At 41.2% G+C, this 24,275-nt stretch overlaps 1 protein-coding gene across 1 annotated transcript; it reads right to left on the bottom strand.

Annotated features, from left to right (window-relative positions):
• Positions 1-763: 763 nt before the first annotated feature.
• On the bottom strand, positions 764-3,657 carry LOC108891236 (gastrula zinc finger protein XlCGF57.1-like). Its single transcript, XM_018688347.2, has 2 exons — positions 3,383-3,657; positions 764-3,082 (listed from the first exon to the last, which is right to left on the bottom strand). The coding sequence occupies exons 1-2, from the start codon at positions 3,543-3,545 to the stop codon at positions 1,389-1,391; spliced, it is 1,857 nt and encodes a 618-aa protein (XP_018543863.1). The 5' UTR covers positions 3,546-3,657; the 3' UTR covers positions 764-1,388.
• Between the last annotated feature and the right edge of the window lie 20,618 nt (positions 3,658-24,275).

Below are 24,275 nucleotides of genomic sequence, written 5' to 3'. Positions count from 1 at the left end.
TACTTCCCTGGCCTTCAGAATAAAAGTCTCTCTTTCTAATGTCTGTGTAGGTTCTCGGTCATCCAGGTCATGATAGCCTTAAGGGCTGAAGTTGAAGACAACTGGACTTCTTTTAGGTTTCTTGAAGACGTTTCACCTCTTATCCAAAAGCCTTCTTCAGTTCTGAAAACTGGTTGGGGAGTCCCAGGTATTTAACCTCTGGTGGATGGTTATGGGAGTCGTTGACCCGCCCTGACATCATGTGAGTCGTTAGGGTCACTTGTTTCAAGGTGTGAATGGGGGTTAAATCTCCTGGGTAAGGATCTCAGGACTGCGTTGTAGGTGAAGGTTGGTGTCGTAAGCCGCCACCTCTGTTTAAAGATGGACTGGTTGTTTGGTTTCACCTATGTACAGGTCTGAGTATTTCTCCCTGCATTGTACAGCATACACATGGTTACTCAACTTGCGCTTGGGATGAACCAGTGTCTGTCTAAGGGTGTTGGGTCTAGTCTAGTCCTGCCACATAAGACATGACAATGTTGTTGTGTCTTTTCTCCTGTTCCTCACGGGCTGATGTCTGTAGCTCTGTCTGTCTTCTCACTGACTTGATGGAGGCCCTTGAGGTGTAGGCTTGAGGTGTCGGTTTTCACAGCGGGGGTCGGGAGGCTTCTCCAAAGCTTCACACCTTAGAGACCCCATGATAAAATACTGTGTCAAATCAGAGCTAATCTGTTTTACCATTCTTATTTAATGTTAGAGAAGAAGACAAACACAGACATCAATGTTCATTTTAGACGTTTATTTGACTAAAATATGAAAAAATAATTCCATGAAAACAAACTAATTACATTTCATAGACAACACAAAGTCCAAAGAGATGTGAAGGGGAAAATCTGTCGATTCACAACAATCCTGCTGCTCATCAAACATCTCAACAAGTAGGAGTAAAATAAACAAAAAGGTAGCAAGAACTGGAATAAAATATATGCACAAAAATAGAAGAAACCATTACTTATAAGGTGCAAAAAAGTCTTATAGCAACAGTTGATTGGTAATGCTGGTGGGAGTAACACTGATAGTGGTAGTCACAGTGTGTAGCATTTATGTTTAAAATATGACGGGAGTGTAACTGAATGTGTGCAAAGCAGTTTGTAGATTTAAGGAATTAAAAGATTGAAACAGTGCAGTTCTATGTTGTCAGGTTAAACCGGCCAGATGAATTGTACAATCTGATGACACTAGGCAGGAACGATTTCCTGTATCGCTCCTTCAAACAGTCAGGTTGAATGAGTCTGTTGCTAAAGCTGCTCCTGAGATCGTCCAAAGACTTGTGGAGGGATTGTCCATAATTGTGTAAAGTGGTATGTGGAATTTCAGATTTCTCTTTTAAACAACTACATAGTTTCTCTTCAGTCTGGATGTGAGTTACTGACTGGTTCTGGTCCTCCACAGTCCTCTCCATCAGCTTCTGTTTCCATCGGTTCAGTTGAGCTTTTGGCCGGAGGCTCTGCCTCTCTGTTCTCCTCAGTCTGACTCTGATGAAGCTGTGAGGACTCACCAATACACTTATGGTTTTTAAGGCCACTTCGCCGACTGAATCTTTTGTTACAAACACTACAACTGAAGCGTTTTTCCCCTGTGTGATGTTGCATGTGGTCTTTCAAACTTCGTTTGACTGTGTACTTTTTATCACACAATGAGCAGCTGAATGGTTTCTTCCCAGTGTGGGTTAACATATGTTGTGTTAGGTTTGACTTAAGTGAACATTTTTTACCACAAACTGAGCAACTGAACGGCTTCTCCCCTGTGTGTGTTACCATATGTTGTGTTACATATGATAGATGCTGAAACATTTTACCACAAACTGAGCAACTAAATGTTTTCCCTCTTGTGTGGCTTGCCATGTGGCATTTTAGAATTCTTTTGTGTGCACATTTTTTACCACAAACTGAGCAACTAAATGGTTTCTCCTCTATGTGAGTTAACATGTGATATGTTAGACCTGATTTATATGCACATTTTTTACCACAAACTGAACAACTAAATAGTTTCTCTCCTGTGTGGGTCCACATATGGCTTGTTAGATTTGATTTGTTTGCACATTTATGACCACAAACTGAGCAACTAAATGGTTCCTCTCCTGTGTGTAGAAACATGTGGGTGTTTAGAACTGCTTTATATGCGAACCTTTTACCACAAACGGTGCAACAAAATGGTTTCTCCCCACTGTGGGTTACCATGTGTTTTCTTAGAGTTGATTTAGTTGCAAATTTTTTACCACAAACTGGACAACTAAATAGTTTCTCTTCTGTGTGGGTAAACATGTGGGATGTTAGAAGTGGTTTCCGTCCAAATTTTTTACCACAAACTGAACAACTAAATTGTTTCTCTTCTGTGTGGGTAAACATGTGGGATGTCAGAGTTGATTTATGTGCAAATATTTTACCACAAACTGAGCAACAAAATGGTTTCTCTTCTCTGTGGGTTAACTTGTGTTTTTCTAGAGCTGATTCATATGTAAACTTTTTACCACAAACCGAGCAAAATGGTTTCTCTCCTGTGTGGATTAACATGTGTTTTGTTAGACTTGATTTTTGGCTGTATTTTCTACCACAAACTGAGCAGCTAAATTGTTTCTCCCCCGTGTGGGTTAACAGGTGGGATTTTAAAGTTCCTTTTAGTGTAAATGTTTTGCCACAAACTGAGCAACTAAATGGTTTCTCTCCAGTATGAATTCTCAAGTGGCACTTCAGGCCAGGTTTTCTGGCAAAACATTTACCACAAAAAGGGCATCTATTACCCTCTTCTCTTGTAGGAGCGCTCATGTCTTCATTTAAATTCCCCTTCACTGTAAATGTTTTACTAGTCACAGAGTAGCCTGATGATTTACTCTCTGGGTGTGGATGCCAGTCTCTATCCAACTTCCTGTCTATTTCTGATCCTCCACAGTCCTCTACTGGTCTCTGAATGAGACAGAGTTCTTCCTGTTCTTCTTTAATGTGGGGGGGCTCTGGGTCCTGCTGGATCAGTCTGGAGCTCCACTCCTGCTGCTCAGGGGAAACTTCTTTAGTCTCCAACACCTGCTGGACGTCTGCAGGACACACTGAAAAACACAAACACACAGAGGAAAACCATGAGTTCATGTTGAAGCTTGACATGGCTGTGTTAGATTGTTATATGATAGATGTTAAAAATGTAATTACCCATGTATGAACAAACTATATTTATTAATGTATAAACATGGAAACCTGCCAGTGAGCAGATCGGATCTATAGAGCTAAAGTTACCTCAGTAACTTAGTGGAGCAGACCGGAAACAAATTCTCGCCGCTGTTTAAACCACATCCAGCAGAACATAACGAAACTCTAAACACATTTCCAGCAGCAGGAGAAAAAAAACTGACCTGATCTTCGCCGTTTTGGAACCAGATCCATCAGTTTTCTGTTGCGGTCGATCTCCTTCTTATATTCGGATATTTTTCTCTCCAAATGTCCGAACAGATCTTCGCGAACCGAAGTCAGCAGCCGCCGTTTGAACGAACCTTTAAGTTCCTGAAACCTGGACATCTTTAACAAATCGTAGTCAAAGAAGAAACACAACTAGTTTCATTGTCATCTAGACCTGGGTGACATGTTCTGTTCCTGTAGCAGACGGTCTATACCCAGAAACCGCTCTGCACAGGCGCTAAAGCCAGCGCATGCGCATGATCTTTCCATACAATAAGAGAAGTCAGACTGTAGTTGCCGGTGTCGGACACTAGAGGGCAGAACATCAACACAGAAGAGGCTGTTGATTTTCCTTCAGCAGAGTTAATAAGGCTGTTTGTACACGCCATAATACCTACACAGTATCAGTATGGTGTTCCTAATGAAGTGCTCAGAAAGTCTATGTCCACCTTATTCAACTATGAATGAAGATAAATATGAAGCATGTAAGCACTGAGTGGTGGATTACAGAGACTGTTGTTATTCTGTTTTAACTACTTCTGCTTATTAGTTTTGATTTTATTATTATTATCACTCCCTTTATTATTATAGCCAAGTGGCGTGTGGTGTCGTGGTGTTCATGGCGAGCGTTACAGAAAGAGCCCAGAGTCGAGGAGACGTCTTGCCGTGTTACATGTATAGTTAAATTCTCACTCATGTCGTAAGTTCATGTATGTGTTTTACAGAGGTTTTTGGAGCATAGTGGTTGTTCTACCTCTATCACTTGTTTTTTTCTGCTGAAGTTAGCATGCTAACCAGCTAGCCTGTCTCATTACTTATTGATAGCGACTCACTGAGGAAGTAGCACTGCTCAGACACGTATTCTAACCTCTTGCACTGTAAAATCAACACCACATGCTCCCAGCAAACATCTTTCTGGTGAGTTTTAATATATTTTCGTTTGGTTGAGAGGGGTCATTGTATGAGGTGAATTACGTTAGGTTTTGGTTTGTAGCCAGTGTTAGCCACCTTAAACTCATCTGGGGTTATCTGGTTTCACTGAGGTGATAATTCACTTTAACTTTACTGTCATTTCAACACAAATAATTTCTAATATTACGCTTCAATAATCTATTTTAATGTTTCACTGGAGTCTTCACAACCAGAATATTTTCTGCTGGCTCTTTCTAACCGTTCCACCGTGGCTGTCATTAATAAGGAATGACCTTTACCTGCTCAGGTAATAATATGTTCAAACTAAGCCAGTCCAACAAACCCCTGACCTCTCACCTCAACATGGAGGACAAGAGAAAGACGCATCAGACTCTTCCACATTAACGATTAATATAATGACGAAATAATTAGTTTCAGTAATGATGAATAAGCTACAGATGGAAGAAACACACACACACACACACACACACACACACACACACAGTGAAGCGTCTGCCAGGGAAACTCATCAATGAGTTGATTACTAATCCTCAGCATGATATCATATCCTAACTGTGTGTGTGTGTGTGTGTGTGTGATGGATGAAGTCACAGTGTGTAACATCACTGTCTGGTTTTATAGCTCTGTGCTGACGATCGTTTTCCTCCTCGGGAAGTCGGAGACTCGGCACCTTTTAAATCTGCAGCTGATGACAGACACTGGAGAGAGAGAACTCGCTCTCTTAGTCTCTCGCCATTCTCTGTCTTTCTCTGACACATTGTTCATGGAAGATCAATAAAGAAAAATGTTTACAGTGCACAACAAAGCAGAGTTCACACCTGGTCAGTATCACTAAATGTTAATTAGAAATCCTGTCTGTTTAAAGTCGTTATTTCTACGTTTCCTCTGATTGTTTGCTGGGAGCAGGTGGTGGTGATGGTCGCGTTTACAATGCAAGAGGTTAGAATATGTCTCTGAACAGCGCTACTTCTTCAGTGAGTCGCTATCAATAAGTAATGAGACAGGCAGGCTGGGCCGAGGCTAACTGGTTAGCATGCTAACTTCAGCAGAAGAAAGCAAGTGATAGAACTAGAAGCAAAACATTGCTTTTGGTGAGTAAAGGAATGAAGTTTGATCGCAGCATTTCCTCGAGTTCCTCTGTTAATGCTAATGTTAGCTTTGTGGCAATAGTAAAACTTACAAAAAGCTCCGTTATTAAACTTTTGTTTCGACAAATCCCAAGAAGAATGAAGCCAATTGAACAGAAATGTGCGACTTACTGACGATAATGAAAGGTCCATATTAGTCACTACAGCCTTCATTAGTGACAGTCCATTCTTCTATTTTCTATCTTTTATCTAATAAAAAAATTAGAGAGGCAAATGAGTTGAGTGTATGAATAACATGGGAATAAAAGCCACCTAATGAAACTCACACCACATCAACAGGATCACTGACACCCTGTATCCAGCCTTTGCTTTTGCACCTGGTCTTTTTAATGCGTTATCTTTGTTGAGATCAGATCCATATCATCCAGACCAAAACCTGCATGTGAGTAATTTGAGCTTTTAACCGTTAGAACCTTCTTTCCTCACGAGTGGTCAGACAGATCTGATCACAACACGTTTATACCTTGTGTTAACATTATCTGGATATGGAGCTCACATTTTAATACCAGGTGTAAACAGGGTCTTAAGGTAGAGTCACAGTCCCCCTGAGTCCCTCTGATTGACAGGTGAACTCTGGGAAATGAAGAGTTGAAAAACCATTGATTAGCACCAAGAGTCAAAGATGGAGATGAGTTTAACACCTGTCACTTTTTACAGCTCAGAGGACTCACCAAACTGAGCAATGAGCAGGATCATGGATGGAAAGCTGGGCTGTGAGGTGAATTTGGCTTTAAAAAACATTTTCATGCACAGTTCTGAACAAAAGAAACGACTGTAAAATAGTGATGAAAGAGAAGAGTTCTTTGTTGTCCACAGTGGTTAGAAATCTGCAGTGTGGTTCACAAGGTGGCGGGTGCTCTAACAACCCTGTGAGTACTGTTGTACATTAAACAGAGCTTCTTCTTTCACAGGTTGCACTCCATCAGCCAACAGCATCCATCCATCAACCACCCTGCTGACAGGTCTGTGAACAGAAAAATGTTTTATATGAAACATAAATACCACTGGATTATATTTGTTATTAACTTAATAAGGATATGTTGTCAATTTATGTGTCAAGTCACAGATGTGTTAATACTGAAGGTTTGTTTTCCACCAACATCCACCTGCAGTGACTCCAGCATTATGAAACAGTTCTGCTTCTCTCAGGTCAGAGAAAGATCCTGGTCTGGTTTCATCGAGAAAAAGTTCACAGTGACTCCAGACACAAGCTGTTTATTTATGCTGAGGTAGTGGACTTTGCCTCACCAAGTGAAAGACTCTTTCTTCAGCTGAGAGTTTAACGTTGATATATTGATATTGTTCCTGCCCACAGCTTCTGTTGTTACCACTGATCAGACCTACAGATGTGTCTCATGGTCAACTCACTTTAAATGTAAGACTGGAGGATTTCTGATAAAGAGAGACTGTTGTTTGAGTTGAGGGTTTTAAAGATGTCTCTAACTTACGACGGCGCTCGTAGCAGCTTAACGCTCCTCTCGACCTCCTCAAAGCTTGTAAGTCCATAGTCGATGTCCCCTCAGGATCAACACACGTCTGGATTTACAGCAGCGTGTCTCAGTTACAGGATCAGATTTAGAGCCTCTGTTCGAGGGCCAGAAACATGAGTTCACTGCTCAGAGAGAAAAACACAGAGGAAGTACAGTAGGACTCCGGTTTGGGAGATTTAAAGCTGCACTTGTTAACCCGATTAAAGGCAATGAAATCTGTCGATGAAATAAGATTCAGCTGCGTGAATATTACGTAAAATGCCATAACCAGTCTCCTACAGAAACACTGCTACAGCATCACCACACGTTAAAAACACAGTTAAAGCTGCAGCCAAGGCCATAAACTCTCCTTTAACCCCTTTAACTGCTGTTTACTGTTTATCACTGTGTTTTAAGACACTGGTAATTAGTAGAATTATCTTTTTATGAAAAGCAAATTAGAGCTGAAAAACATCTGACTGAAACCAGCAGTTTTTTTTCCTGATTACCTCATGAGAGGCAGCACACAGACGGAGGGAGGCTTTATATGTGAATGTATGTGAGAACTAATGTACAGAATGTGAATGTGCAGATATTTTCCAGTGTAAACACACTGCAGTTTCACTAAACGAGCAAATAAACATCCAGCATGCCAGTGGCAAATGCAAATAACATGATGTCATGGGATAGACAGCAGTCCAGTCTCAGGACATTTTACATGTGATTTTAAACGGACCTATCATTAAACAGTGTTTGGCTTAGAGGTGAATAGATAGAGAAAATGTAAAGCAGGAAATGATGTGAGATAACACACGACTCTGACCTTCATTATCGACTGGAAGAAAAACTGTTTCCATCAGAAACTGAGAAACATCACAAACTCAGTGGACAAAAGTAGCTCACAGAAGGATCTGCAGGAAGGTTAATTTGTTAAATACACCTTTATGTGTAGTGAGATCACTGAGGCCTCAATTAATCATAACAGATGTAGTCAAGAGGGTTAGATTTACATCCGACTCAACTGAGAACATACCAGGGAACAAAGATAATAACAAACAATTACAACTGGCTGTGTCTTTAAGTTGTGACTCGATATGTTTGTTAGGATGGAAGTTGGGTCTATTTCCTCTAAACTACAACAGCAGATACGGTTCTCATTTATTAACAGCAGAGGAGTCACTGGGAAGTTGCTGAGGTGGATGGACAAGGTTCACATCCGCAGGTCTGTCTGTGGTTTAAGCTCTTTGGTTAAAGTTAGGGAAAGAGACCAGACCAGGATCTTTCTCTAACCTGAACCAAGAGCTGTGAGAACCAGAAAAGTGTTTCATAAAGCTGGAGTCACTCCAGGTGGAGACTGAGCTGTGAGATCAGTGGTTTTGTAATGTGAATATTTTACTGATGCATCCTGCGTCAATGTATTTGCAAATTAACAACATATTTTCATTAAGATAACAGAAAATGTGTCTTTCCTACAAAACATAATAATTTCTAGGAGAAACTGATGCAGACAGGGAGATTTTAAAAAATCCCTCAGACACAGAAACACATGCAAACCAACAGATAAGATAAGATAATCCTTTATTAGTCCCACAGCAGGGAAATTCACAGTGTAGAAAAGGCACGATGCAAACAAGACAAGATATAAATCAAGATCATATATAACAACATATACAAAATGATAAACAATATAAACAGGACCATGTACACAGTAACAGATGAGATTTGAGTTCTGACTGTGAAATGATATATTTCAGTCCTACAGCTGTAGAAACATCAGCACTGGACGATTGTGGCTTTTGTTTGATGACCTTTTAAGATTCCTGCTTCCATTCTTAAGGATCTGAGTAAAATATTGATAGATATTGATAGCTACATTAGTACTGTAACATTATTCAGTTTGTTTTTCTAAGAACTGTGTTTCCTCATACCATCTGTCTGACACTACAGTGTGATCACTGCTCTGCTGCAGAGAGACTCACATTAGAGCAAACGGTTTAAAATGGAAAATGATGGAGCAGGTTTACAGTCGCTGTTATAAACCACAGAGAACAGTTTGTCTTTTCCTGAATAAAAGTCTTTATAGACACAGTGAGGCCTGTGTGCTGAGAGCCCGCCTCTCAGCTGGAGGCCACAAGGACGACGGCCATGTTTGTGTTTTTGTGTGTGTGTGACGTCTTTGTGCGTCTCTCGGGCCTCAGATGAAAAACTCATCAACGAATCCGACGACAGTTCTGCATCCTGAGTTTCCCAATCGCTTCCCGACGTTTTTCCGACAAGTCGTTTTGTGAAGAACCAAACTGGAACAAAGGCCAGAGAGGAACAAAAGGATGAGGGAATAAACAGAGGTGGATACATACACACACAAAAATAGCTGAATATCTTAGGAAACAGGTTATTTTCCTCTGTTTCCAAAGTCATGTTCCTTCTCAGTTTTTTTTTGTGCCCATTTAGTGATATTTTCATCCAACAAAGACATCCAACAAAGTCCCATGAAACAAAGAAACAAAGTCACATGAAAGCTTTATTTAAGATGTGTGAGTTGTGTTTAACTGCAGGATGTAAACTCCTCCTCAGCTCGTAGAAATGATCAGAGAATAATAAGTGTAATTATTTTACTTTGTTGTTGTTTTACTACGAAGAAACGACTCAAACAAACTGACTCTGTAAAGCAAATTTGACCTCACACAGAGAAAAACCTGCTCAGTCTCGGTGTAGTTCAGGTTCAGTCTCCTGCAGATGAACTGTGATGGTTTTGTTCTATGGGGGAGGAAAAATCAGACATAATTTCCTCTTTAAAAGTCCCAGGAACGGATTAGCACCGATTTACACGCTCATGCTGCCAGACGCTCACTGCCCTCTCTTTTCCACTGAACTTTTATTTTATCCCCTTCTCTCTTTCTCTTTGTCTGCCTCACCATTAAATCAGATTTTTGTACTGCTGTGACAGCGATATTCCACCTCAGCCAGAACAATGAACATCCTGTTTTTTTTTCCCTGTTTCATCGTCTCTCTGGTCAGATAAGACACCTGCCTGATGTTCATGGAGTCCATGGGTTTCCACACTGCGACTCAGTCTGATCCTGTCACTGCTGCCAGGATTCGATGTCATGAGTTTTCTTTCCAGGTTGGAGGAAATGTCAGGTTGTCAGCAGGTCTGAGGATCCAGGTCCAGGATCAAACTGTCTCTGTCTGTGTCACGCTGTGAAGAAACAAACGTCTCAGCTGGTAGAGTGCCGTGAACATCTGCAGTGAAGTAAAGACAGAAGATGACAGAATAAGACAAACATTGGTGAACGCAGGTCACTTCATACAGAGAGAAACACACCGGGTCGTGTCACTGTGATGAAGACGATGCTGAAGTTTGCTTGAGTTAACGGGGAAGTTCATCCAAATTAAAGTCTTAACACTGTTTCTTTTAGATGTGAAAACTTTATTTATGAAAGCAAAAACCAGCTTAAAAACCTCCACATTCACACCTGTCTGATCAAAACACTTGTTTAAAACACAGAAGCAAATTTGTCTAGTTTTTTTGGGAAATGCAGAACAGTGAAATTGACTTTTTTGTTGGTGTTTTCACAAACTGTAAAGCTCAGGTGAGCTGCTAACGTCTGTCATAAGACACAAATGAAAACACTCTGAAAAGGTCCAGAAAACTGTTGTTATTACCGACACTGGTGTCTCTCTGTAGGTAGCTAATGTTAGCGAACACAAAACCACAGTATCACAGTGTATGATACATGCTTTGCAGTCATGCTAGCTTACCTGAAGAAAGAGGTTGGAGTTGGTTTTGATCCCCAAACCAAACAAAGGTTGAATCAAACACCCTGTCAATGCTGACCTTTGTTTTCCTGTAACGTCGCTCAAGTTCCTGTTTGTACAGACAAGCTTCACCAGATAAAACTTTTTATTGGAGTTTGTGTTGGAGTCTGTGTTGTGCTGGGAACCAGTCGTTTGTTGACGTTGGTGTACTCAATTTCTAAGCTAAGCTAATGTTAGCTAGTGTTGCACACTGTTTGTTGTAAGGTCTTATTTTAAATTACGTCACGATTCGTTCACACATTGGCAATAAAAAAGCAACTTATACTGCTTCACATTCTTACATATAATACCTTTAAAGTGAGTTTTTTTGATGCAACAGCTAAAGTTCAACTTATACTTTAGTTTTTGATGGGTAAAGTTTTGATGGAAGACTCTCTCTCTTTAACACTTTTATGCTTCTACTGTGAAAATCCACGTCTGGATTCAGTAGTTTCGCTGTTTGTTTTTCTGTTTGTAAAAACAGAGCAATTGATTTCACCAGCTGAATCCTGTTACTCCTGAAGGGAAGAAGAGGAAACAGGTAGTCGGACACCTCCACATGAGGAGGTCATTCCTCATGTTTCCTTCACTCAGTAAAGACGAACCTCTGACATTTTTTCTTTCGTCAACACATGTGAGCTGTGAAAAGCCGTAAAGAGAGAGAACGAATTATACGACCAACATATGGAAGTTCTGGTTTGTTTTGACTGATGTCAGTGTTGCTGCTGGCAGAGCAACAGGCCGCAGGCTGTCATCACTGCAGGGTTGGAATTTAACTCTGGATGGCAATGTCCATATATTTTAATTTTACCCCACAAGTAGCTGAGCCAGAGGGACGGTGACGTCAGTTTGTTCTGTCTGCTGCAGAGAGAAAAGATAACTGGACGACTTGAGAACCAACATCACACTTTATCAAAAAAACTTTAATTAGATTTTCTCAACACTAGCACATTCCTGCTCCTCAGAGGTTCAACCATTTTGATTTTAACTCTATTAGTTTCATTTGATATATAGACAAAGCTTGGTCCCTGCACTCCAACAATTCAAATATACGCTTCTTTGTAGCAGAAACAGTTTTTAAATCACTTCTTCTTTTATGTATTTTTGTTCACTGTTAGTAACTGTCAACGTAACTCATTATTTCCTGCAGATTTTTCATAGTAAAAGCCCAAAAAATGCCTGGGTTTAGAATTTTACATGAAAAAAATGTAATAATTAGTTGTTGTGATGTGCATTTCTCACTATATTCAGAATTTTAATGAAACAATCAGTTGATTAATTAAAAAATAATCAGCAGATTAATCATTAATGAAAATAATCAGCCACAGTCCTGTGCATTAAAGTAAAAAATGAGCTCCAACTACAACAGTAAAATGACACAATCTGAGAAAAGAAACCGCCACTAATAAAGATTGTTTTGGCAACTTAAAAACAGTTTAGTTCTAAAATTAGCACTGATTTTATTTTTTAATCAATGTTTTATCCTGTGAATGAAAATGTAGTTTCCACAGGTCGGAGAAAGACTCACAGTGAGTCAGAGTCATACTTCGGTTGCCCGGCAGCCCAGAAACCTGCCTGAGGAATGTTGGATTGTGGGAGTTGGAGGATCTCAGAGGTCATCACAGAGGACCCGACCGGTAGCCGGGGGCAACGAGCCAAAACAGGGTTTTTAAACACAGATGTCAGTGTCGGGAAAACTGTGTCATCTGAGCAGCACCAGTCCTCCTCCTCCTCCTCTTCCTCCTCCACCTCCTCCTCCTCCTCTGCTTGTTGTCAGAGTTTGTTATGTTTGTGTACACAGATGTGGATAAAGACATTTCCTTCCTCTCATCTTCTCAGATTTCTGTCGGCAGCTGGAGGTGAATAGTTTGCCTGGAGGCCGATGATCTTCATCATCCTCTACAACAACAGCCAGGTGAGTTTACAGCCTGTCACACTGTGTGAGGTGGGGGATTGAAACAACACTCCTCCATGTAATCACACCACAGGGAAAACTTTTTATTAGCAGGGTTTCCTCCTCAAACCAACATCCTTACATTAAGACGACACCAGCTGTGTTTCAGACGGCCTCAGCTGTATCAACAGCAGCTCAGTCGGCTGCAGCATCACTGAGACAGAGCTGACGTTAATCTGTGAAACACCTATTGTCCCTGCTCAGGTGTAGACATAGTTCCAGGTCCCCTACAGTACCCATGTGAGGAAACAGTTTGACTGATATAGCTCATGTTCACGCCCTGTGTTGTCAGAAATTGTAAATACGTTGTCAAGAGAATGACGATAAAACCCAAAGAGAGCGCTCTGTCGTCCTATTGGTCAACACGAAGGAACTCGTCGTAGGAGACGTTACACCAGGCAAAACATTTTGACTTCGACACCACATTGCTGTTCTTAGATTATGTCACATTATGAGGCCCGTCCATCAGTTCAGTTCACTCATTTATGTATGCCAGACAGGATATTTAAAAGACAACAACCCAGTACAGAAAGAACAACACGATACAATAGTACTTTAAGTATTACTTCAAATATCTCCAGAAAAAGGTGCTATCTATCGAAAAACAAAAATTATCCTTTGATATAATGTTGCTTGAATGTTTGATTCAAGAGGAAAACCCAGTAATCTGACATGTTTTGTTGACAAAGCTGTTGATTTATAGTATTTACAAGCAGAGAAAGAAAGTTAGAAGGTAACATTAACGTTAATGGACTGGAGTATGAAAAAAAGGTCACATTATTTCTAAGATTAAAACATCAGTTAACCTGCTGTCTTTCAGAAATCCATAATTCATTCTGACTTTTGCTACCAGCTGTCATGTCATTTACTTCTGTCAGACACTGAACCTCATGATGGAACAAACCTCTTCACTTCGTGGCACCGGCTCCTCTGCTAAATTGGATCCATCCCATTACAGACCCGTTCAAAGCTCATTCCTCCCTTTCAGCTGCTTTTATTAGTCGGCCTAATCACCACCGTCGCTCTCTCCATCTCATGCATCATTACCAGAATTGGGAGGACGTTTCCAAACGATGAGCATACGGCTCTGCCCATTACTGTCCATCAAATCAAAAAACCACCACACCGCCGCCACCTCGCTCGTATCCACGTCCTTTTATTTTTCCACTGCAGCTCTAACCGCCGTGACCACTTCACTGTTTCCCTGAAAAACCATTTCATTTCATCATGGAGCTGCTCCCATCGTCCTTAATCATTATCTGAAAACCAAACCACATCTGCTTTGTATTCATTATGGGCGAAAATGACCACAAGTTACTTCAACACCAATTAAACAAAATGACCCAAATACTCCAAAGTGTTTCTCATGCCAGCCTCAGTTAGTTTTCACTGGGCATTCAGACTGAAAACAGCAGAGTTTTAAAAGAAAATACAAGGTCCTGCGTGTTGTTTCAGGAACAGAGGATCCAGAAAACTCAGATACTAGTAGAGATACTCCATGCTACATCAACAGAGCGGCCCAAATCAAATCAATGAGGAGGCCGACAATGCAGATGTTGGTGTGAACACACATATTCAGCCTGATTTTTACACAAAGTGGTCGACAAACTTCCTGCGTTGGGCCTGAATGTGACCTTCGAAAACGATGAACAAGCCTTAATCCTGGAACAGCGGGGATGACCTGCAACACCTCAATGAAAAATTCAGCAAGTCAGAGTTTTTTGGATCTCCTATGACGTGCTCCTCCACGTCGACCAGTGGGATGACAGAGCGGTCTCTTAAGGTTTTAAAGAGTGGTGCATGACTGATCCTAAAACCAGGAAGTAAGTTAGCATGTTAGCATGTTAGCTCTTCCTGTTCCCTCATCCCAGAGTCAGTGTGTTTCTGGTTAAATGTAAATAAGGTCTGTGGTTTTAACACAAGCTCAAGACATTTTCAGGTTTGATTCTCCGACATAAAATGGGTCAGTAAATCCCCCACTCCTGATGTTTGAAGCTTTTACGTGTCTTAAAAAAGGCGGTTGCTAACGAGTGTCTAAACGAGACTACAGAGGTTGTCGGGGACGTTAACATGAAAACCCATCTACTCACCAGTCCACCTTTACAGCCTCGTTGTGTTTCTACTCACGCTCTTTCAAACTCTCACTAACTTTCTAAGAAGAAAGGCTTTTGTAGAAGAGCTCAGAGCTAAATGAAATGACCAGTTGGAAGCTTAGTGGTGGAGACGTTGACGTCATGTGACCGTGGTGTAGTTGGTTTATAGCCTAACATTAGCTTCTTACTTCAAACATCAGAACAGTGGTGTTCATCTGTGAAGATGATCTGATCAACTAAACCTGAAGGATCAGAAACTTTAGCTGCTCACTGTTGATTTTCTGTGGAGGGAACCAGGCTGAAGCTAACTTCAGGTCTGGACTACAGAAACACATCATCACTGCAGGACTCTATTGCCCACTGTTGATTTGACTCTTTAATGTAGATAGTGAGTGAAGGTCCTTTGTTCATGTGCTGCAGGGCTGACTGTAGAAATGGACCTAATGTGGAAAATGGAAACTTCTGTCTGTAATTTTATGTCTGAATATCTTTTTTAATTTCACTTGACTCCGTTCCAGTCCATTTTTCTGTCTTTTAATGGAAATAATAAGAAATAGGGCAAAAAAGTAACAAATCACAATTGATTTAAAAATAATATAACATCTTAGTTCATTGTCTAATATGAATTCTATGATTATGAATTACTCCAACAGTTCAGAAACATTAAATAACTGAGAAATTCCATCTGAGGTAAGCAGAGACAGAGGGGGGAACCTTTCACCTGGGAACCATTAACCTGACAGCTGTGTTTCCAGGGGGGTGGGGGTGGGGGGTGTGCAATGCAGTCATGTGTCCCCAATAAACCCCCACCCCCCACCCCCCGCCAGATGTTGAGGTTCACCCTGATGGTTTTTACAGCTGTGAGTGAAATATGCATCACTAATGTGAGACAGGAACCTGCAGTGATCAATACACTTCTCAATAACTGTCAGTCACACACACACACACACACACACACACACACACACTGCTTCCTTCTGTCAGTTGACAGGAGATGAAAGCTTTAATTAGTTAAATTACATTGACAGCTTTTCATCGACATGTACATTTATTCATATCAATCAATCATTCAAGTGATTTATCAATAAACATTTAACGGTTTCAGTTTCACCAGAGGATTTTCTGGTTTTCCATCAGTGTCAGACTGAACATCTTTAGGTTTGGGTCAAATTACAAAAGAAGTCATTTAAAGATATCAGATTGGTTTTAGTAATAAGAGTATGAAAGACTGTGAGTCACACAAAAATTGACAATATTGTCTTAGATTTTATAATATTTATATTATATTTATTTATTTATATATTTTATATACATTTTACTGCACTTTAAGGCCTAATCTTTTTTTTAAATAAAGCATTAAAGTCATGTCATGTGGGAAGCTTTTGCTTCACAAAGTTGAGCCTTTTAACTAATTTGTTTAATTAATGTATTTTACGAGGACAAAGAGCAGAGTGTGTGTTTCCATCCACCTGTTTTTATCAATATGTTCAACTTCAATCTTGTGAGGAAAACTACAGAAGTCCACTGGATTCACCCAAGAGAAAATATAGCAATCTTACCTCAGTATAATGATCTGTATCTCATAATTAGGACTTATCAATCTTATAATTAAGAGTTTTTGCATGTAAAAAACTTTCTTTCTGTGGTAAATTCAAAATGCATTTGTAGAAAACTTGTTTTAAACCTGATGTTTTTGAGATGAGTGATATTTGAGTGAAGTCTTGCACAGGATCTCTGATGAGACAGAACGAATTCATGCCTCTGTTCTCTGCTGTATCTGCTGAATCTAAATGATTCTTGAAACTGGTGACACTCACCTGTAAGTGCCTTGCTCAGGGGCTCCTGGGCGGAACCCCTCAGCTCTGTTTTCACACTATCACAGACCATTTGACTGGAAGAAGTAGAAGAATTTATCACATCATAAATCTGTGTTTTGAAATTCTCCAGACAGGACGGGGAGCCAGTTGGCCGACGATCGACATGTTTAAAAACAGGAAGCAGATTCTGATGGAGGTGGAGACGCAGCTGGAGAGTCGAAGCTTTGATTCGGTCCCGCAGGGTGGATCCGCCAAAGGAACACAAAACAGGCAACACACCACATACACAAAAACACACACACATGAGAGCTTATAGGTTTTACAATACAGTCTCTAAGGAGTCAGAGAAGAAATCTGAAGGGTCGCAAGAGGATATATTACCCATGATCCCCGGCTTCTATCAGAGATGAACTCTGGTTTTTAATGACTTATAAGTCTTTTTAACTGATGTACAGTTCAGCATCAGTCTGAACTCTCTGGTCTGATTCCAGCAGTTTAAGCTGCTGACTGTCACTCAGTTAGAGGGAGATCCAACCTGAAGAACCACAGTCACACAGAGAAACAACAGGTGAACCATCACAGTGATTCTGAAGCTGAGAGTTTCAGGTTAAACAGTTGCATTATGTTGCTTTAAGTCATTGTTTTCTGATGCTGGTGAATCTGTCTGTGATGCTGAATTATTATCAAGATGTTTTTCTGTTTTTCAAAATTCTCCTGTTAAATATTAAATGGTTATAACAGTAAAAACTCCAATTAAAGCTAAAAACAGGCAGTGACAGTAGATCTGTAAACCTGGAGGTAGAAAGACGTCAATGAGGAGAAATCAGTGTTTAGTTTCCTCTCAGCGGAGTATTTTCCTTCACACAGGTTGTTTAAGGTTGACAGAGGTTTAGCTTTTCATCGCTGTCCAGCAAATAAAGTCAATATTAGTCGTGAGGCTGTTTCCTCCTTTTCCTCCTCAGGGTTTACACACTTAAAATTCACTCCCATTCAGACTCGGCCGCTCTATGGTTCAGTATCTGGACACAGAGACGTGTTGTGTTCATCAGACAAACATGTATTTTAAATGTTGACACTGACGCAAAGACACAAACTGTGTTTGTGCACATGTAAACAAATTCCTCTGATCACATTTATTAATCCATGTATGGTTGTGTATCAGAGCGTCTGCTCCACCACTCAATAAATCATTAATTCATCAGGTTTACCTGCAGATTTCTAATCATCAGATATCAGACGGATCATTGATTTTACTTTAAGGCGTCGTTATCAGAATAGAAACTACAGTTTTCCAGAATAAAAGTTTGAGGTGAAATACATGAAAAGTTCTATTTTCAGGCATCAACTTCATCATCAACAGGCATCTGCTTTTTAACTGCAGTTGTTGTAGTTCAGCTTCGTCTGTAATCACAACGGCTGATTTTCTCTCTTCAAAATAAAACCAGTGACTGATTCACTGATGTGAGGGATTCAAACCAACAGCCTTACATTCATAGCCCACTCCTTAAACCCTCAGAGTTGCCATACCCTCAGCACACAGGATGAATATCATTAATTCTGCGTCACAGCCACAAACAAACACCTGCACTGTGCTTTAATTCTCTTATTTAAGCAGGAAACTGTTTGCTCCTGGAGAGAGAAGAGTGTGTGAAGGAATAAAAAAATATTTAATATTTAAATCACCTGTGGTCCTTTAGATATAAAGGAGGTTGTGTGAGCTAACAAACAGAGTTTCAGCTTTTCAGGAACTGCAGAAAAAAAGTTTGATTCCTCTACTAACTCATGTTTTTGATATTAAATGAATGAAAGAGCAGGTCATTTATATTGAGTATCACATGACAGAAATAACAGGCTTGAGTGTGTGAAGTGAGAAGGTGTTAGACGCTGATGTTTGTGTTGGGAGAGAACAGGAGCTGCTGAAGTCAAACCCTGTAGATTCGTCTGAGGAGTAAAAAACAAATGATCTGACTGTTGAGCAGAAAGAGGGAAGATGAAGGAAAGAGAAACTCTGAGCTCTCAATTTGTTAGTGTGTCTGTGTTACTGTGTGGTACTTTTACTGCAGTAAAGTATCTGATTACTTCTTCCACCACTGAAAGTCACAGTAACACAGACACACTAACAGATGGAGGCAGTGGTATTCCAGCAGCTCCTGTGTTCTGCTCATTAAAATCACTGTTAAAGCAGTGGAAAATAATCTGTGTACTGTAGGTAAGAGGTGAAGTGTTTGTGATGAAGCTTTAAGGGAACACTCCTCAGCTCACTATTTAAAACTCAACTGTGCGTGAAAGTGAACATGGACCTCTGGGGTTTTTCTTCCATCTGTTTGTTTTTGGGAAAGAAAAAAATAACTGTCTCCTGTTCTCTGTCCAGTCACTCCTCACTGACAGAAGATGCCGTTGAGACAAATCTGACACACCCCTGACCTCTGACCTCTGACCTCAGAGTGTACAAGTACAGACTGAAAAGTGAGCATTTGAAAGCCAAGTCCCCGACTCTGAGGACCGAGTGTGGAGGCGATTTTATCTCAGTAACAGAGTCTGAGGACGATGAAGATGAAGGTGTGTTTGGATTCCTCCTGCTCCCTGCTGGACCTGCATGACATCACTGTCTCTGTCTCTCTGCAGTGTCCTTCCAGCAGCTCTTACCTTCAAATATTTAGTTACCAGATCCCCTGACGATAAAATAAACTCACATCACAGATGTGACTCCAGAACCTGCTGATCTGGATCAGCTCCTGTTGGCTCCTGCAAAACACAAGAATGGTTGTGTGTTTTTTAATGACGGCAGACTTAGTTTCACATTTGGATCTCAGACTGGAACCATTTAGGAAGTCCAGGTCCAGGTCCAGACTCAGCACTGACAGACTCTGTTGTGATGTGGAGACGAGTGGATTTGGTTCTTTTCAGTTCACTGATAAAGAAAAATAATAATAATTCAGAGCTCTACAAAATCAGTCCCAGTGTTTCTGTCGGATAAACGTTGGAGATCGCAGAGCTTACTCTTCCCTCTTTGCAGCATCTCTGATATTTGTGTAACATCTCCCACTCCTCCTCTGATTCCCACTCTCTCCGCGACTCTCTGCATAATTCGGATTTTCCGGCTCCATCGATGATCGAATAGTTTGCATTTCACAGAGGAAAATCCTCTTCCTCCTCTCCACTCTGACAATGGCTGCTTTCAGCTTCCTGGGAACAGCCAACAAGTCCTCTTCACGGGCTGCTGGTCCACGTCAACATCTGAATTTTGATGTGTCATTTCTCCTCGTTAACTGTCTGTGTCTGTGTTACATGTTCTATAGAGGGAGATAAATGTTTTGCGTGAAACTGCAATAAACTGTTTTTATAAGAACAGTTCTGAAACTGAGAGGAAACAAACTTGCTGTGTTGTAATGAGGAATCTTGAGATACGACTGTTCAGCAACAGGAGGCCACACATCACAAGATCTTTCACCAGGAAATCCCCAACAAGTCTGTCCAGTCTCCAAACGACGTAACATGCAAAGTTTCATAGGAAATGATGTGAAACCCGAGAAAAAACAAATGATCCAAGTTGTTTTTGTGCTGATTTGCATTAAAAAAAATCAAGAAAGAAGAAGCAGCCATGATGTTGATGTCGTCCAGCTCCTCCCTGTGCTCTCAGTATACCCTTTTATTCAGCCTGTTTAAGGTGGAAATGTTGCACCTTTATTCCGCCTCCTTGTTCTGTATAAAAGCTACAAAGGCGGGATGGGAGGGTGTTATCGCTCCACCTCGGAGCAGCAGAGGTAGCCAAAGAGCCAAATCTACATCTGTGTAAAAGGGAGAGCCGTCACGGCCGGAGGGAAACCGAGCAATGCCGAAGCTGCTGCGCTGAGGTCCTCTGAGTGAAGCCAGCGTGTTATCGACAACCACACACTGAGGCGGTATTATGCAGGTTTCCTGTGGTTCTGTGTAAACAAGCTTATCATCAATACAGCGTGATCTCTAGGAGCCTGTGGCTGAAGCTCATTGGCAGTTACACCAGGGTCATGACACTTTTCATGCTACTGGATTTGGACTCCTCGACAGGTCCAGATATTTAGTCTGATAGAAAACTGATGATGTTGGTGATCTCCAAGAAGTGGTACTGTGAAAGAGCATAAGTTAGAGCAAAACATTTGATAAATGTGGTTCCCCTCTTCCCTTTATTCCCAAACAAATTCTACTCCAGAAGTTACAACATGCAAAAACTGAATTGGCTTTTCCCGGACACAGCTCCTGTGTGAGTCCTGTATCCACAGTGATCAGATACATGTGTCGTGTACTCGGCTGTAAATCTTCTGCAAAATGTGCAAAAAATGCTAAAAATCAAACGGGGGCAGAAAACGTCTTCACGCTGCTGATTCCCAACAACAGTCTGTGTTTCGGTGACATATGAGTAACTTCACAAGCATCTCGGTGTCAGCCCACAGGAAGTCTTTTCCCAGAGCGTTACTCAGCCAAAACAAAGGCTGCCCCCGTCACTGGAGGACGTCCAGCTCCACAGCCAGACGTCATATCACTGAGAAATATTTAACCTTTTGATGAAATATTTCCCAGACAGACGGACAGACGAGGAGAGACGCTGATCAACAGATCTGCTGACAGAGACAGAAAACCATTAAACCTGTGAAAAGCTTTTGCTGATCCTGATTCATCAGTTTTTTCTCTCACACTCGTGTCGTTCAGTCTGTTTGCACCAATAAAACCGTAAAAATAAAGCAGCTGAGGCTTCGACTGACTCATGAGATAAGTGACAGTGTGTAAATGTTATTGCTGCAAATTCCACACACACAAATACATGAATGAAACTCAGCGTGTTTTTAATCCTCCTCCTCTGTCGGTGTGTTTTTCTCTTATTTTCTCTGCGTTCTTTCTCTTTCAGAGGTCGTGTTTTCCACCTCCGGCTGCTCCAGATTTCTGTCCTTCAGCCTTTTTATGAGTCGAGGGGTTGGGAGCCCCATATGGTGAAGGAATGATGGAGGGGAGGAAGAGAAGGAAAAAGGAGAGAAGACAAGTGAGAGAGAAAAGACGACAAAGGTAGGCAGAAATTTTTATCCTTCTTGTAAAATCTGCCCCCACATCCCTCTCTTTACCTCCGCCTGTCTCTGGGGGGTGATATCCCTGATGTTTCTTGATGTTCCTCCAGCTGCAGTCGATCCCTCTGTGAGATGGACAAACCAGAGTAACCAGGCTGCACAGTAGCCGACACACCAGGTAATGACCAAGACGAACAAAACGGACTCAAACGTGGCACAAAAATACTCAGATACAAACTGTTCCCATCAACAGAACGTCAGGAGAGTAAATCATCCTCTGCTGCTGTGATAAACTGGTCGTTCTGTATCTTGGATGGGGGCTGTGTGGTGGTCTAGAGTGAGTGTACAGTTGCTGGTCCGGTTCACGGCTTAATGTTTCTTTATTCTCAAACAGTTCAGTTTTAACAGCATTTGTTCTGAACCTGTCTAAACTCTGAAACAGCAGCTATGAAGACTTTCCTGTGAGGGTCCATGTTTTTCTGACTTCTCAACTGGAACGGCGTTACCTCGGAGGTGACGTCACTCCCAGTTCTGACCTCTGACCTCTGACGTAAATGGAACACACCAGAACCCCTCTGACGGAGCACACTGACACCTTTATACCCGGGGCTTAGAGACTGGATCATACAGGAGGTGATGTTCCAGGATGGAGTCGACACCGTTTACCTGTGTAGTCATCCAGCCCAGGTTTAATGCTTCTACCTGAGGAGCTTCTCCTGAGGTTGTAAAGTAATTTAGTTCATCATGTGACCCTTAAACTGTTTCCTGGAAACCAAGATAAAGATGAAAAAAAACAGAGCCATGCATTCAGATAAAATAATGACTCATTACTGCTGGTGAACACTGGTCACCTTTATTTATAGTTTCATGTGTTTCTAATTGTGTCTGTGGTCTGTTGAATCCAAACTAAAGTCAGAGTCAGTGTGAATGTTGTTGCTGTGTTTAGCAGCAGATTCATTCATCACTGCTCTGATTTAAACAGATTCTTCATTAATGCTCAGCACCGGTAGCAACTGGTTTTAATGCACCAATGTGAAAGAGCTCTGTGTCTCCACATCTGCCCAGTCCTGGCAGGCAGCTGATTGGTGGAGAGATGTCCTCGGCTGCTCTGCACAGGTTTTATATGGCTCTGTCTGTACTGTATGTGTGTGTGTGTGTGTGTCGTACCTACACATCTGCCTGTAGGACCACTGCAGGGATCTCGTCCACCTCGACCGTCCGCTCGCTGCTGCAGCTCGTTGTGTTTGGGTGGAAACTGTGAGTCAGAGGAAACACAGAGTCGGCCGTCAGCCCGGCGCTCTGTGTGGCCAACATGTGCCCATCTCACACTGAGCGTATGTTGGCCTGCGTCACAGCCCAGCGCTGGAGAGAGAGTGTGTGTGTTTGTGGTATGTTCATCTGCATGTGTTGGATCTGAACAGAGATCCCAGGTTTGAGCTGCTTCTCCTGGTTTAGACAGAAAATAGAGTGAATTCTTTACAAGATCAGAAATAAACTTACAAATGTATTTTGTGACACAAATCATATCCAATAATATCTAAACTATTAATTCTGTTTCATAAACCACATGTGTGATTGATTTGTATCTGTAGAACAACATATGAAACTACAGTGAACCTTTAACTCAAGTTGTTCTTGTTCTGTGTTTTTATGTCAGTGTGTTTGTTGTTCGTCCTGTAGCAGGCGCACAGGTGAAGGTGTTGTATGTGTAGTTGTGTTCAAAGTGATGCCTCGAGAACACAACACTAACCAGTCATGTCACAGGCTGTGGTTCTGCAGCAGCCTTCATCTGCTCTGTGTGTGTGTGTGTGTGTGTTTATTTTGGAGAGATGTGAAGGTGTAACAGTGCATGTCCCATAAAGCTGACACACGATTCCTCTCTGTCGCTGTCAAGCTGCAGGTTTTATGGTGAGACGACGGTGACCCGTTACACGAGGATGAATTCCTTCCAGGAGCGTCTCACCGCCGCCAGCTGGAGGACGTCACGGTTTTTAAGGTGCAAAACAATAGATTTATAAACTGTGATGCACCATGTGACAGACTTCAATTCAATTTTTCTACTTTAGAGTGTTAGTTTTTCTTGGAGGCAGAGTTGCTCTTAAAGCAGAGTTTTGATTGGAGATGAAATAAACTGCAGCTCAGTTCAGTCCTTTAATTAAAGCTCTGACAAAGACTCCAAGATCAGTGTTTCCACTTTCATCAATCAATGAAACACGTGGTCACAGTTAACAGTTAACTGTCGACAGTTTTCCTTTTATTCTTCCTCAGTGTTTTTTATTTCGTTTAATCAGGGGATTTTTTTTAACCTTGAAGACAAACACAGAGCCCAGTCTCATGTCTTTTACTTGATTATTTTGTTCAGTGAAGTGAGAAGCAGAAAATCTCAGACTCATCTCACACCTGAATGTGTCACAGGTGCATCAGACAGAGGTTTTTTTCTGTTACTTCAGACAGTGTTTGTTACTGCAACTGATTTCAAATTTGACTTTGATACAGGAAAGGTGAACAGAAGAGAATCACACCTTTATGCATGTTGATGTAGAGTTTCTGGATTTTATCAGGTGTAATGATACGACTGATGACACTGACTGTTAAAGGCTTA

This window comes from Lates calcarifer, linkage group LG3, assembly GCF_001640805.2.
Source record: "Lates calcarifer isolate ASB-BC8 linkage group LG3, TLL_Latcal_v3, whole genome shotgun sequence".
Lineage (NCBI taxonomy): Eukaryota > Metazoa > Chordata > Actinopteri > Centropomidae > Lates > Lates calcarifer.
The sequence above is the reverse complement of the archived record's forward strand: the minus strand, read 5'-3'. Positions and strand labels throughout refer to the sequence as shown.

What these genes read in the sequence shown, in the direction of transcription:
- LOC108891236 (XM_018688347.2), bottom strand. Translation starts at nt 3,545, where the DNA reads ATGTCCAGGTTTCAGGAACTTAAAGGTTCGTTCAAACGGCGGCTGCTG. An exon ending in TCCAAAACGGCGAAGATCAG is followed by an intron (nt 3,083 to 3,382) that starts GTCAGTTTTTTT and finishes TGTGTTTTTCAG; the next exon opens with TGTGTCCTGCAGACGTCCAG.